Consider the following 16,977-nt stretch of genomic DNA (forward strand, 5'->3'; position numbering starts at 1 on the left):
TTTAATTAATTGATTTAAATACAAAATATTTTTATGTCAAAGAAATTAATGAACAACAATAACATTCTTTTCAAATATCCGAGAAGTAAAATTCTGAATACTAAGTAGTATTATGCTTAATAATCAGTATTTAGATTTCCTTAATGATTTTTTTTAAATATTTTTCTTTTCTTCTTTTTCTAAGATACAGATTAAAAATTAAGTTTTAATAAATTTTAAAGATTTAGTATTAAGCTAAACTACAATTTTTAATAATAAAATGAAAGATTGCCTTACCCCAATACTGATTTTGAATGAAAATACCAACAAACAGGCACATTGTGTAAGAAAAAAGTAATGTTATCATTATTGCAATTGATATTGGTAAACTAAACATTCCAAACAATGGATATACCCAACGACCTTTTTCCACGTAAGTTTCCAAAAACCTAAAAAAATCCTTTTTTTAATTTGCTTAACAAAATTAAAACAGCTACTCTTACACTATAGCATAAGTCAATTCAAATGCACCAAGAACTGATAGTAATATTTTAGTAGAAAAAAATAAATGTTTGGTCGTAAATAATTCACAAATTCCTAGTAGTAAGATAACAGTATGCATTCCATGGTTTTGCCAGTATGGTAAGACATCATCAATTACTTTTGGGTAAACAATCTCACGATCTATTCCATATAAAATCCAAAACGAGGTTGACACAAACTAAAAGTAAATTAAAAAGTACATAAAAACATTTATAAAAGCAATCTGAACAAATATTGTTATTAGTAGAAGTACATTTAAAGGTATAGCTAAAAGTTTTCATACATTTTTTTAATTAAGAAATTATTGAAACATTTATGGGTATAAAAACATACATAAATACATAAAATATATCTATTTGAATATTAATATTTATGAATGTAGTACAATTTTAGTAAAATATACAACTATAAAATACATAGAACTTAGACTATTAATACATATTTATTTAAAAAAAAAAAAAAACGAATTATAATTATTTGCAATAAAAAGGGCCTTAATTGTTCATTTTTTTTAAAACATAAATTGATTTCAAAACAATAGTAATAAAAATAATTTTGACTGTGCATATTTTGGGGCGTATGAATGTATTTAATATATAGTTGATTTTTTGGAGTGTATATTTTTTCCCATAAAATTAAAGAAAATCTTTTTTGAACAAAGGTTATAAAAATATATACATAAACAAATAAATTCTTAAATAATTTCTTTTTTTTTTGTCTTATCCAAATATGTTTACAAAATCTTAGTATTTTGTAGTTTAATAGTAGTATATTCTTATGTAATATTGAACGGGTTTTATGAATTTTAAATAATTCAATAAAAAAAATGTTATAGCACTATCAATATTAACCACTACTGAATCAATCTTATGTATGGCTATCAATTAATTTATTAAAACATTTTTAAAAACTCTTAATCTACCTAAGGAGATGAATTGAAATGGTTTATTTTATTAAATAAAATAAATTGTATTATAATAAAGATCATTTTCAATGTTATATATATTGGTCGACAATATATAATTAATTTGTAAATCTCAGTTTATAAATTAGCTCCACAAAAATGTAGCAGTTATATGCATTGTTACACAAAATGTATTTTTCAAAGACAAAAAAATTAAATTTAACCCAGTTTTTAATACATATTTGCATGCTTTTTTTTTAGCTTTTTAGTACATGAAATTATGAGCCCTGGTAATGAATGTATGCCTCACATACCTGTAAGATATTACTCATGTAATATATACATAGATATACAAAAGTTACATTCATGTTTGAAATACATGTATGGACTTAAAAAGTACAAATATACTTGTACTTGAATTTGATTGTCTAATAACTGATGATTGCAAATTAGCAATACTTACGATGCTAGTTGGCAATATTAATGCTGCGAAGCTTCCAGATATCAGCATTTGAATTTTAGAACCAATCTTAAGCCAATTAGGTCCATTGAGAATTTTCATAATATCATGAAGTAAACACCCAATAAAATACAATGTTTGCATAAACTGAAATTATAAATTCAATTTAAATTTATTCTTTGTAATAAAATTTAATGATAAGTATGGGGGGTAATGGGGCTAAATGCCCTAAAGTGTCAGAAAAATATGAATACACTTTTTGAATGAATATTGGTTTTTATTATTAGGCATCTATAGTTCAAGGAGGGTCTCCCAGGATTCTGCCCAAAGAAAAATCACAGCATATTTTGCTATTATAAAAATCTAAAATCATACTTGTTATACAATAGAATATATTCGCTATAGACATAAGTGTAATCATTTTTTTCATAAATTATACAACTCTGAGGCACTTGTAGCTGTGTACAGCTATGAGCTGTGGAGTCAAAAAGTTGTAATCGACCAGTCATTTTCTTAATTAGATCTTATTTTATTTTATTAACTAGTTTAATTTAAGGAAATAAAGTTGACACCCTTAGAATGTATAAGGGATGAATTAAACAAATACTTTATAACAGATAAATAGAAACACACACATATGTAACTAACAAAAATCCCAAAAATTAAAAAAAAAAATTATTATATTAAGAGAAATTGAGTAGCTAGCGTTAAAAGAATCATACTGTATTGTAATAGTTCCTATAAAATACTTATCTGTTTAAAGTTGTGATTGAAAAATTACTTACTAAGTTCCAATTTGTCAAAAAACGATATCCCATTTCGTTCACGTCACGATACTTGGGATTCCAATTTTTCGAATTTCCATTACCAGCTTTCAAAAATTGATCCCAGAAAAAATAATACCACCCACACGCGACAACGTGCAATAATAGTGGGTAAATAGCTAACATTTTCTAAACCTAAAAGTAATAAGTAAATTGTATGAAATAATTTTACGTAAATATATATATATATTTTAATAAAAACTAGTTATGCACAAATGAATTGCCGATGCTTAATATAATTAAATCTTGGAACCCGTTTACAAAATATCGACTATTGAATTGATAATAATTGTTTTTATTAATTTTTAATATCAATAATAATTAATTTATTAAATTAAATAGAATAATTACTATAATTAATGTGAATTAAGGAGACCAATCCTTAAGAATAGGTTTCAAAAAGTAAAAATTATAGATAAAATACCAACTATTGTTCATTATTGTTAAATGCTTTTTAATCGAAACAAAAAATGTCTTCATAATCGCTTATATTAGCTATATATGTTATATATACATCGCTAATATGTAAAATATTTGGGTCCAAACTTCATTTATTTATTCATCGCTATTTTTCAACAAATGCTAATTTAAATAACAAAGGTTAACATTTTTAAGGTTAATTATACCACAATAACACATTCCAAGTTACTAAATCATATCTTTGATAAATGCTGCTCCCTTAGCATAACAAAAGATTGTATAATTTATTAAAAAAACTCGACACTTTTATAGTATACAATAAAAAATGTATAATTAACGTAGTATAACTTTTGAGTAGATAATAATCAGGTCAATGATCTTTAGTAACTTATAGTTTTATCTATTTAATTGTTTATTTATATTTAAATTTATTTCGATTAAACATACGATATTTAAGTAATAAGAATATCATAAAAAAATGTGTTTTTAAATTATATAAAATCTGTACAGAATCCAATTGTAATTAATATTATATACCGACTTTCACTAAAGTATTACTAAAAAATAATTCAAAAATAATTTGTACATAGTCAGCTTATTACTTATACTCTTATTTTATTATATACCTATATGTATGACCTATGTTAGTTAGGAATACCCTCTAAAATAATAATAAGAAAAATGTTTACTGCTAAAGCTTAAAATCATGACCATTTCTAAAAAAATTGTTATGTCGATATATTTTAGTTTCAATATTTTTAATGCATCTGTAATAACAAATCGTAGCCGGTTTACTGAAATACACGCAAATTCAAATCAAGGAAGACATTTTCTGTTCATATATTAAGTGGAGAACATAAAACTCCGATTTTACTATATTGTTTAATTAATTCATTTGGAAATCCCTTAGTCCTTCTTTATCATAACAACTGCAGCAGTTTATTTTAAAAATTATTATCCTTGTAAGACAAGAAAATGTAAAATAATTATAAAACTAAAAGTCACGTATTTATTAATAAGCACGGATTGTCTGAATCAAATAATTATGTGAACAAGGTCATTGTATGATCTATAAACAAAACATTAATGTTGTTTAGGTCATTCTAACTTAATTTAACTAACTTAAGGTTGTAATTAAATGGATGAGTTAAATTTTCATGACAATTAAAAAATTATCCTAATAAAATTAATATAAACAACTAAATTAACATAATAAATAGTTCAAGGAGAGTAACTTTTAAAATAAGTAATTTAAACTCAAAACTTTGAAAACATTAACTTAGTAGTACATAATAATTGTTTCATAAATATATTATATATACGAATGAAAATGGTTTTGTTTTTTAGTATAATAGACATGCTGAGAATAGATAGAAAATTTATGAATAATAAATGAAAGTAGTACGTCATTCTAATAACCTTAATTATTTAATTTTTTTAATCGCAACGATATTTTGGTGTCTGAGAATTCCAAATATTTTAACTAATGTAATTCATTTAGATAAATATTGTTTTTAATTTTAAAATAATATTACTAAAAATAATTTTTTAGGTGAAATGTTAAAAATGTATATGTATTTCATAAAAAATTTTAAAAATTAAATATCTTTATATTGATTGTAACTCTAAATATTAGATTACGATATTTCATCTTAATTATATATTAATTACATAATAATTCATATATTAAATACAGATTTTTTATTTTCGAGTAAAAGTAATAAGTTGAAGAGTTATAAGTATCAAATTGTGTTAGATACTTTTTTACAGAAGCATGAATTATTAATCACAAATAAAACACGATGATACACTCCTAATGATTTCAATAGAGAAAAGTGTAAGTATACTTATCATAATAAATTTATCTCAACGAGTTCAAAAGATTGTAAAAGAAAGTTTAGATTATTAATATAATAGCATAATTTAATTCGAGATCATTCCACTCAGTAATTCATTTATTGAAAGATAACATAAATTATTATGATAATCAGTTTACATTCGGATGCAAAACTGCGATCCTAATAAAAGTTAGAATTGATATATTTACCTGCTAGTTGTTGAGAGGCAGGTGATAGGAACCGGCGCGACTGTGTCGACCGGCGTCGTCGACTAACGTCGAGTAGTTGCACGTTACTACAACAGTTCTTACATACCACAACAAGTAATGTAGGTACTTGGTATATCGCGTATGATAAACTAGGCGGGGAAAACATGTTTTGTTTTCTATTTCTACACAATGTTTAGATGATGATGGGTTATTTGGATTCCAAACGCTCTTTGGTCATCTTGTCGAGAACGTGATGTAAAAAACTAAAACAACTCAAGTGGTTATCAATAACATGCACAAATATTACTGTATCACAACCGAGTGATTCTTCAATGAAAATTAAGTAAAAGAAAAATTATAAATAGCTATGACTCATAAATATTTCAAGTTACGTTTCGGAAAGATAAAAAATATGAAGTGAAGGTGTCAATTCTTGATTACGCATTTTTTTTATCATAGGTGAAATAAGAGGGACTTTTTGTGACTTGCTACCTTATTGATTAGAATAATCGCACAAAAATCAGAGAAATCATAAATGTAATAATAGGACTTGAGATCTATTTCATAATTAATAAAAATTAAAAACGGAAAATATGAAAATTCATTTATAAGTTTAAAATTCAAAATAAATTTATTAAAAAATATATGATTTGTAAAATTGTTATCAAAGTTGAAATAATTTGAACATCGATTTTCAAAGTTTAAATGAAATCAAAATAAATAGGACATGAATAAGAGGGTCCAGATCCCTTGGAACCCGGGTTTTTATAATAGATGTTGAAAACATAAGTAACGCAGATTAAAATGTCCCAGAAGACCAATGTTAATTTTTAAATCATTGGTATTTTAAACACGTTTAAAACATAACAACTTTTTATAGAATCCCTAATTTGCAAGATAGTAATATTTATGACAATAGTATAAAATTTATTATCATTATTATTATTATAATATATTTAATTATAATAATATGTTATCAGAATTTAATTAACCAGTTTTTTTTGTGAAATTTTTAAGCAAAATAAAAATGACCACTTAAAACAGATTATAATTTTAATTTTGAACTAAGAGACTTTGTCGCCAAGTACCCCATGTTCCATTTTTTCTGTTAGGCGACATAGAAGTCCTTTTAAAAGATACCTATCGCATAATTTTGATTTTAAATGTATTATTTGGATATATAGCAAAACGAAAATTATCTAAGCGCTTTATTATTCATACCGCAATAACGAATACTAACGGTTATTCTGTTTTTATGAAATACTATACACAATAATATGAGGCACCTTAAACCATAAGTTCAAAATACGCCATAGCATTCGTGTGGTATATTCAGAATCTGTGGGTATTTAACAAAAAATATTTATTTATGCAATTTCATAATTATAATGCCACGTGGAAGGGATTAGAATATTTACAAAAAAAAAATATAAATGTAGTAAGTAGTGATGGGCATTTTCGAATATTTTAAACTATCGAATAGTATTCTATAGTTTTAAAAAACTATTCGAATTATTTTTATACAACCGAATAGTGTGTTTTTTAGCATAAACTATCGAATAATTTTAAAAACTGTCGAATAGTTTTTAAAACTATTAGAATAAACTATCGAATAGTTTAAAAACTATTCAAATATATTCTGTAACTATCGAATAGTTCAGTAGTTACTATTCGATATTTCCCATTACTAGTAGTAAGTACATATGTTTCACAAGTAGAATAGAATGTGAAGAGAAATGCATGAAGTGATATAAAGATTACTAAGTAATGATAATGTAGTGATAGATAGGGATATAAATGGACATATCGGTAATGAGAGGGTACGAAAGAATACATGGACGAAATGGTTTTAGCGAAAATGAAGCTGGAGAAAGAGTTCAAGATTTTTTAACATCTTATGATCTTGCTAAAGTTATAAGAGCCATATACTGAGTGTTTTTTTTAACACTAAAAATTCATTTCTCTTAAAATAATCATTTTTTCGTAAATTTTTTATTTTTTGCTTTTGCTAGATACATATTTATTACCATTTATCTATTATAAAAATGTTTTATGTTCTACCTCCATGTCTTATAGGAGTGTAAACTTTATATTTTTAAGTATGGCAAAACATCAGAAAAGATTGGATATAGTACCAAGATTTATGTTAAATAGTAAAAGGTGCAATAAATAAAGCAAAGTACAAGGGTTTGATAAGTTAGAAATAAAGGAAGGCAAAAAAAATTTAATAAATTATATAAAAAAGTATAGCGTACAAAACATGATGATAAGGTGTTAACAAATAACAAAATGACGAGTATGTGAAATACTATTTTGAAAATTTAATGCTTGAGGAATATCCCAGAGATGAACGAAGGTCTTATAAATTTAGTTAGTGAGAAGGAGGAATGGGAGAAAGTGAGGTCGATGAAAAATAAAAAACAGTAGGATTTGGTCAATTATTAGTGGATGTGTGAAAAATGTTAAGGAATCTAAGTATAAGGCAGTTAAAATTTTTTTTAATAAAGTCTAAATAAAAGGGAAGATTCTAAAAGAATAGAGAAAAAGTTTTGTAGAACCGATATTTAAAGACAAGAGACATAAAATTAGATATAATTATATCGGCATAAAACTTTTATCATAGATAAAGATTTGGCAAAAGATAATAGATAAAAGAATAAGTGAGACATCATTTACTAAACTAGTTTTACCTAGAAAGTCAACAATGAAGCAATTATTTTGTGCAAGACAGTTAATAAAAAGTATAAAGAAAAGAAAAACCTTTGCAAGATAGTTATAGATCTGAAAAAGAAGTATCGAGTGAGGGTTTAAAGTGGGTGTTATTGATAAAATGAGTTCCTAAAACTTTTATTGGTGTAATATAGGATATTATGTAAAGCAACTAGTACTAGGTTAAAAAGTGTATGTGGAGAAACAGAGGATTTTAGGGTAAGAGTAGGGTGTGCACCAAGGTTTTGCTTTAAGCCCTTATTTATTTTTAATAGTAATAAATTAATTTATTAAAGAAATACAAGGAGCCGTAACGTGGTGCATGTTGTTTTACAATTATAGTGTAAATAGGAAAAATTAGGGAGAGTAATGACATATTTTTCGCTATTGCCTCAAGTTTTCTCCTGGGGTGTTGTTACATGTTAATTATTTAAGCCTATAAATAATTTTTATACTTATTATTACAAGGAAAAAAATAATTAATGACTGTGATTTTATTAAGCACGCTGCAAGATATATTTTAAGATATATATTAAATAAATATAAGTCTTCAAGGGATAATATTTGAAAAGTATAAAAAAAAATAATTACAACGATATTGATAGTTAATTGTTTAACATAATAACAACACCAACAGAACACAATGCAAAAAAATATAAATTAATGGAATATAAAATATACACGTTATCAATTAATTGTAAAATGTTATAGCAATAAAGTATGAATATTATTTTTATTATTATAAGTTTCACATTGAATTTATATCCTTCTTAAACAATATTTATAAGATGGTGTCATTTAGTAAGTACAAATTACATATTTAAAAAAAAAATTGTCACACAATATCATCTATATACTATAAATAAAATCAAAACAATAAAATTTACATTACATTGCTCATATTCCCAATTACTCCTCTTACAGTTTTTTCTACAACAGCAGCAACTAAATTTGGATCAATTTGACCACCTACTTCTTTTGATTGAGATGAAGAAGATGAATCTACATATTCACTTTTACGCCATACTTGACTTGAATTGTATGACCGCCCATTATCATAAGTTTTTCTATCATAACGACTATCCCTATACCTATCAGAATAGCTACCTCGGTCATAATCATTCCAACCACCGTCATCATAATAACGATTTCGATTACTGTGATGATCTCGACTTCCTCTCGCACGGCTATTGTAGTTATGACCACTGCCGCCGCCACCACCACCACCACCACTACTACGACCACCTCTGTATCTTTGATCTTTTTCTTTAGGCATTGCAACAGAAACACTCAATCGTACATCTCTTATGGTGTGATCTTGATCAAGGGCTGTTAATGCAGCATCTGGTTTAGTAAATGAAACAAAGGCAATACCTTTAAAAGGACGAGGAACAAAAACTTCTACAATTTCACCAAATTTCTTAAAATAATCTTCGAGATCTTCTTGAGTTATACTTTCAGTCAGCTGCCCAACAAATATTTTCTTAGGGGCTTCATTTATAAAGGCATCCTAAGAAAATTAAAAATTAGTTAAATGACTAATTAATACATTTTGAAAAAATAAATATTAATAAACAATTATATTTTTAATAAGAAAATAACAATTATCTGCATTACTGCAATTAATAATACAAATCAAAGTGTTGAAACTCTACTTACCTTGATATTGGGAATTTTAATTTCACATCTTCTGCCATTAATCACATGTGAATCCAACATTGAACGAACTTGTGACTCTTGATCTTTAAAACGTATAAATCCAAATCCTCTTGAACGGCCATCAGCTGTTTTCTTTACCTAATATCCAACAAAATTATCAATGAAAAATACTCAAAAATTTATTAACAAAATAATTTTAATAATACGTCTTATAAAAGATAATCAAGCAAACCAACAAAACTTAGTCGCAATCTTACATTCCTTAAATACACTTTTTTGAAAAATTTTTTTACACTAACTTGTGCCATGCGCAGTTCACCGTATTTACTAAAGTAACTTTCTAAGTCCTCATCAGTCGTTTTCCATGGTAAACCAAGCACAAGTAAATCACGATTCTTCCATGCTGTTGATGATGCCTCAGACTTGTGTTCTTTGGATGCTCGCTCAACATCACTTTCATATTCTTCGTTTAATTTTCTCTTCTGCCCATTATCTGAACACACATTATTTTTTGACATCATTTAGCTATACCACTATGTACTTAACATTCCTCAAAATAATAAATCATTGTATTTGTATGAAATAATACAGCAGTTCCTTAAAAACAAGTGACTGGTAACTCTTAAACAAATTATTATTATTAGAGGAATAACTGATTAGTCCATTCATATTTCTAACAAATATTAAATTATTAAATATAGTTAATAAATAGAGTTATAAAAGATTATTCAATTTCGTATAACTATTTAATTATTATAATGCACATTATACTCCTTGTTCTAACAATAACAACTGACTGTATAAACCTAATAATAAAAAGAAACACTGCTAATAGATTAATAAAAGTCATTTTTGTTTATGGGTACTACTATTTCTATTTCACAAATCACTCATAAAACTATTTCTATAGATGTACCAAATATTTTAATAATTAAACATTCTTATTTTTAAATTATTTATTCTCTGATATTTTTAGTTTTTTTTTATAATAAGGATGGAAGTAGTTGGCACAATTTGAAAAACTGACTCGGTGATTTTTTTTTTTTTACAGCGACTTATATAAAATTCAATTTGACATATTAAAATAATTAGGCTATTTGATTAAACTATAATACTTTTTGTTAATATTACAAAGCATAAAAAGAACAGAACAAATGTGTTGATAATAAAATAAAGAGAATGATTTATTTAAACACTAAAAATAAAAACATTTTACTGGCATATTTGAAATTCATTCAATAAAACTTAATGTTAACATAAATTGAATCAAGAATAAACCTTAAAATTTTTATAAGTAATTGAATGGTTATGATAGTATAATCAACCCAATTTTTATTTAATTATGTTTTCAATTTATTTTGAATAAAAATACATCAGTTTTAAGTATAAGATGTATATCAACACAAGTGCTCTACTGCACACAAATGGATTTTCAGAAAAAAAAGACACATATAACTAATATTAATACATCAAAGTGAATAATCAAGAAAAAAGGACCTTTAGGTGACTAACTTCCATCCTCACTTTCATAGAAATAAATCAGTTTCTTCCCAATATTATTCTGTTTTGAGATTTAGTTTTAACTAGCCCTATTTTTGAGTTTATCTATGTTTTATTAATAGGTAATGAACTCGTAAGCATTACCTTTGTTAAAAGAACAAAAGTATACTATGTCACCCCAGCCCTCTTCGGTAGGTGGATGTAACTTTTCATCAGCCAATCGTAATGCACGAGTTCGACCATTGTCGGGTGCAACATATTTAAGACCACAAGCATCAGGATACTGAGCATGTAATGTAGATAAAAGTAGAGTGCCATCTTTTTCCAAAGGCAAGTCAACAATTTCTGCATCACCGTCATTCGTCTCTGATACTTGTACAAACGACATAATTGAGAACAACTTCGTTAAATTACCTTAATAAACAAAACCATTGATCATAAAATTACAAATTATTAATAGCTTTATATACAAGATTACTCACCACAACAAAGTATTTACTTTATAAATAGTATGTAAATATGATGAAAACGAGTTTTATAAATTAAATTGATACAGAAAGTAAATAATAATTCTACTTAAATCTATGGCGACAAGTAGTAACGTAGCAATATAAATATTAAATTGAACTTTATGTAAATTTCGGAATTAAAGGTTTAACTCTTATCAGGTTGTAAGACGCTAATGATTTCGGAGATCTAAAAACCACAGAACGCCATATTGCTTGTATACACTGCAGCCATAATTATTGAAAATCTACAATCTCCCAAAAAAATTTAACTTACAATTATTAAAAAACTCTTCTACCAATTCAATTAAAATGTCAACTATAAAATCATAAAATGTATAAAACTCATATTTAACAGAATAAAAAAAAATATAACAACTAAAACATGAATAAAAAAATCAGAAAAATATTAAATCTGTTATATTATTTTTGCAGTATGACCATATTTCAAATAATGTCATATTAAAAATACATCATAAAGTTTTCGACAGCCCAACCAGTACTGCCAAATGTACCATATACTATAATAATTTTTATGGTACACTGAACATTTGAATTTCCATTTCTAACACGTCATCTTGATGTTGTATTTAAATTAACAAATGTAATTATTGTTTCCAATTAATACAGATTGTAAATTCTGTTTTAATTAAAAAAGTAATTTCATCATAAACCAGGCAAAAAATGTATCATATTTTTAAATAAAGTACCATAATTTATTCAAATTGGTACCATTTTATTAATTTTGATGTCTGATGCTTTTTAGTTTTTTTAGTTTTAGTTATTATCGAGATGGACATAATGCCAATGCACTCAGACCTGTTGGTCCCTTGTGCGCACCTCATACCGAATTGTCTTGATTCGGTTTACCCACCTAAGTGTTATCACCAAAGTGTTAATACATTACCAACCATAAAGTCACCTCTAAAGATGACCAAAGAGTCCTGTCTTTCTGGCAAAATTAAGTATCTCTCTGGGTTTTAGGTTTTTAATATCTTCTTTTTCAGGATGTCTGATGCTTAATTAACATGTTAAATTTTTTTAATGTATAAAAATGAAAAAAAAAAAGTTTGTATATCATTTGTGTTCATTAAAATATTTAAAGGTTTAATAATTTATTTATTTAAATTTTGTCAAAAAGAATAGTGCACGATTTTAAAAATTGATCTTACAAACATGTTTTAATTTGTTCTTCCCGTAAAAGTATTCTGGAGCAACCCTTATACTAAATAATTTGCTAAAATAATAGCAACATAACTATACAGTCGTCTTTGGCACAAGTATTAACTTTTTAAAATGAAAATATGATCAATGATTAATCTACAGAGTTTTCTTCCGCAAAGAAACAGTATAGAATTACCAACAATTATGAACATCAAGTTCTTTTCTATTGTATACCATTACAGACAAAGTTAATTTCGAACTAGGTGATGATGATATTACATAGTCTTTAGAAAATTCTATTGAAATAATAATTCTTCAGCAATTTTTTAAGTAAAAAAATTATAATTTCAACTAATATAGATCTTAATCTTAAATTAACAGACTATAATAGATCTTATTTTTTTGAATATAATGCATGAAAATAAGCTATTATAGAAGTTATAAAATTTATAAGACGGAATATCCTCGACATTATTGTGATAAATTTTACTGCAAAATTTTCTTTTTAAATATGTATAATGTAGCTAGAAAATTTCAGTTGAAGGAGAGGCAAAAATATTTAGCTCTTATATCGTTTTCAAAAGAAATATTCGCGACCCTTGTTTTACCCCTACCTAGTGTATAATGTGAGACTTTTTTCTAATTTGATACACTAGAATTATTAAAATAAATGTTTAAAATCTTATTCTTAAACTATTAACATTCGATAAGTTCGTTTGATTAAGCTTTCAAGCGTTTTCGTTTTTATTAATAATAAATTTTAATGATTAAAATGACTAATTAAATATAAATATATTTAATATAAAAATAAGTTCTTGCATATATCTTGTTGCGCTATAATAAAAAGAACTTTTACTAATTGAAAAATTATCAGCATAATTTTTAATAACACACTTTGTTTTTAAGTAAATTATAAACGTAAATATATTTGCACTATTTCAAAATCATGAAAGCGTTTTAGAAAATCTTACAAGAAATTTCATAAAGTGCATCAGTGTTTTAATTGTGACAAAAATTAAAAAAAAAATTGGTATACAGATTTTTCTTAAATAATAAACTAATTATAAAAAATCCTTTAATCAGGCCTTCGTTTTTTATGTTTTCAATAAACTGTTAAAACTTCATTCGAATTCGTAAAATTATGTTTTTATAAGTGGTCATCGACACTAAGAAAGGATCCAACATATATAGCCAAACTTGGTCTACAAATTTTTTTTTTCTAATTTATGTCACACAAAATTAAAACATATAATATCTTTGTATTTATTTTATTTTATTGAATGTTTTGGCATCAATAGCTATTAGAGAATAGTAAAACTGTATTATTTGTTGTATAAAATAAATTAAACTACTGTAAAAAAAACGGTAGCACAGTGGGGTCGCGGCACAGGTAAACGTGGCATAGTTGGAACAAGTATAAATGATATCTGACAGTGATTAAAATCATTATCATAAGAAACGCTTCGATGAAAATCTGTAAATAGTGTTTAATTAAAAAAAATTGATGGATTATTTAAAAAGCAAAAGGAATTCTTATTTCTTTATTTATATCTTGATTAGTAGTTCTTAGATTTAATAGTATAATTTATGAATAAATATTTATTATAGCAATAGAATACAGTATGAATTTGATATTTAATAATTTAGTATTGTAATTTTTATAGAGAAATTATAAAAAATTATAAATTAGATATTACTTCTATGGCAAACATGTATAAAAGTTGAATTGCAGGATGCAATACTTTTCAAAAAAAAATTATTTATTACTCATAAATAAATTAATTGGTCTACAGGGAATTTTCATCAGATTCTTAATGCTCAAAGTACGATGTTTGAATACCGCCAACCGTAACAACTATTTTGCATTTTTTTCTTAATTCTTTTTAGAGGTAGAAAAAAAAATAAAAATGAATAATATTAAATAAGATTCAATCAAAATATTCAATGGATATCGAAGATCCTATCACTTTAGTCTCCCATTGTGAAAACAACTTTCTTATTCATATTAAAATATATTACTATATGGTTTATTTTTGTGTCTGTCGTTAATTTTTCTTAGTTTACACTGAGAACTGTTTTAAGCAAAAAAAAATTGAAAAAATTGTCAAAAATTGCTGATTTTTAAAATTGTAATTTTTTTGGAGATTTCCCCTATTTATGAGTAACTAGGGAAATTTTTTCAATTTTTAAGGGCAATGTTTTCATCTAGATACGATTTGTGACTTCGTATTATATAAATCCCTATATACAGAATGTTCAGTAAGCTATGGGAGACATTGGTAGATCGCTTCCCCGCAGTGTACCCTGGGCAATGTCGTTGACAGCTAAAGATCTACCACCACAGGCTGCTAAACTTTTTAGCACCCATTATTATTTAACTTGTATACAAAAGATCTCCCTTTAACAAGTTTGAGAAAATTTATCTATGGAAATGATATTGCATAAGCTAGTCAGAATAATGTTTTTGAGGATCTTGAAAATACATTGACTAGTGACCTTAGACAGCTAAACTCATATTTCAAACGCTAGAGACTTAAACAAAACCCGTTAAAACCAGAAGTGACTGTGTTTCATCTGAATAATAGAATGGCGAGCCATAAAATAAATGTCCATTTTGGTGAACAGAAAATAAAAAATAGATAAATACTTACGTTTAAAGAACACATCGACAGATTATCAGCAAAAGTTAAGACATGTCAGAGCATTATAGCCAAGTTGGCTGGTTCAACATGGGGAGCAGATGCAAACACATTACGAATAAGTGCTCCATTTCTTGTTTATTCTACAGCAGAATACTGTTCGCCTATCTGGCTCAACAGCGCACACACGGACAAAATAAATAAACAACTCAATATAACAATGAGGACAATAGGCGGACTGACAAAATCAACACCATTAAAATGGCTATCGGTTATCAGTACTATTGCTCCCCCAAAATTACGGAGAGAGAACAATCTCTTACGGAAGTGGTACAAATACACCAGGAATCCTAACCTTCCAATACATAAGGATCAACCCATATCAGAGGATATTCAACGACTGAAGTCCCGAAAAACACCGCGGAGAACCACAAGGAAGCTCATACAAGAAAAATTTGATATAAATAACAGATGGGAAGATTGGATATCAAAAAACTCCGATGTGCGTAACACACCCCACTGCCAGACAAACAGGATTTGAGTTGACAAGGAAAATTTTGACTACACTAAATTGCATTAGAAAGGTCATGGTAGAAGCGGTCACATGTTTAAATGGAGACTGCGTGATTCTAAAGTATGCGACTGTGGACGCAAATCACAGACAACCAGCCACATCATTAACCAATACCCACTGCGAGCATTCGCCAGTATCATACACTATATTCATCAAGTAAGAAAAGAAGCGGTTAAGTGGATTGAGGACCTGGATATTGCATTATAACTACAATTAATATAATTACCAAATTTTTAACTTTTTAATTATTATTATTGTTTTTTTTGTGTCAATTATTTATTTATTTGTTGAACTATTTGTAATTATAATAGCTAATAAGATAAATTGTGTTGCTCATTTAATGTCATACGAAATATATATAGTAAGCAATGAAACGGGTTTCTATTGCTCTCATAGTTTATATAAATTGACCCGTTCCCTTACTAAACAAAGACTCTATATATTGAAAAATATTATTTCAATGATAATTAGCTAATAACATTAAGGACTAATCAGAGAGTTCATGTTTTTTTCTTTCTTAAAGTTATGTTATGATAAAAATTCATTATTTTATAACTCATTTTAGTTTCATTTATAACTTAACCCAAAAATACCAATATTTTAAAATTAAATATACATTATATTTATTAAAAAATGTGTTTTTGTTACAAAAATAGGCACATCAAGTTTCTACTAAAATTATAAGTTTTTATAAGTGTATTTATATTAACCTATCAATATTTTTTGTCGACAAACTCTATACATCTATAATATAAGTGATTATATATTCATGAATCACACGTTTTATTTAAAAATATAAAATATAATATAGTTTTATTTTCAAAAGGTAATAGTATCCCAGAATCTATAATTACCAGAAAACAATTTGATCATATCCCATTATTTCCTCTTTAAACTAGTATCAGTTTTAGTTTTTTAAGTGGAAACAAACTTGTGTGATCAACTTACAAACTAGAATATGATCTATTTAAAAATATAACTAGTCAATAATAATTTGTACTAGTGTTTAAAAATATTAGCATTTAATAACAAGGAGGTTGGAGCAGTGC

General features: G+C 26.0%; 2 protein-coding genes across 2 annotated transcripts; both read right to left on the reverse strand.

Moving 5' to 3' along the window:
- On the reverse strand, window positions 1-5,688 carry LOC126901935 (androgen-dependent TFPI-regulating protein-like). Its single transcript, XM_050678894.1, has 6 exons — window positions 5,178-5,688; window positions 2,672-2,845; window positions 1,890-2,033; window positions 483-700; window positions 277-428; window positions 1-179 (listed from the first exon to the last, which is right to left on the reverse strand). Exons 2-6 carry the CDS (start codon window positions 2,834-2,836, stop codon window positions 154-156), a joined length of 705 nt encoding a protein of 234 aa, XP_050534851.1. The 5' UTR covers window positions 2,837-2,845; window positions 5,178-5,688; the 3' UTR covers window positions 1-153.
- A 2,712-nt stretch (window positions 5,689-8,400) lies between these two features.
- LOC126901930 (TAR DNA-binding protein 43-like) lies at window positions 8,401-11,919 on the reverse strand. Its single transcript, XM_050678881.1, has 5 exons — window positions 11,528-11,919; window positions 11,190-11,459; window positions 9,845-10,038; window positions 9,546-9,683; window positions 8,401-9,396 (listed from the first exon to the last, which is right to left on the reverse strand). Exons 2-5 carry the CDS (start codon window positions 11,431-11,433, stop codon window positions 8,770-8,772), a joined length of 1,203 nt encoding a protein of 400 aa, XP_050534838.1. The 5' UTR covers window positions 11,434-11,459; window positions 11,528-11,919; the 3' UTR covers window positions 8,401-8,769.
- Between the last annotated feature and the right edge of the window lie 5,058 nt (window positions 11,920-16,977).

Source organism: Daktulosphaira vitifoliae, unplaced genomic scaffold (assembly GCF_025091365.1).
Source record: "Daktulosphaira vitifoliae isolate Bord-2020 unplaced genomic scaffold, ASM2509136v1 Scaffold_1, whole genome shotgun sequence".
Classification (NCBI taxonomy): Eukaryota; Metazoa; Arthropoda; class Insecta; order Hemiptera; family Phylloxeridae; genus Daktulosphaira; species Daktulosphaira vitifoliae.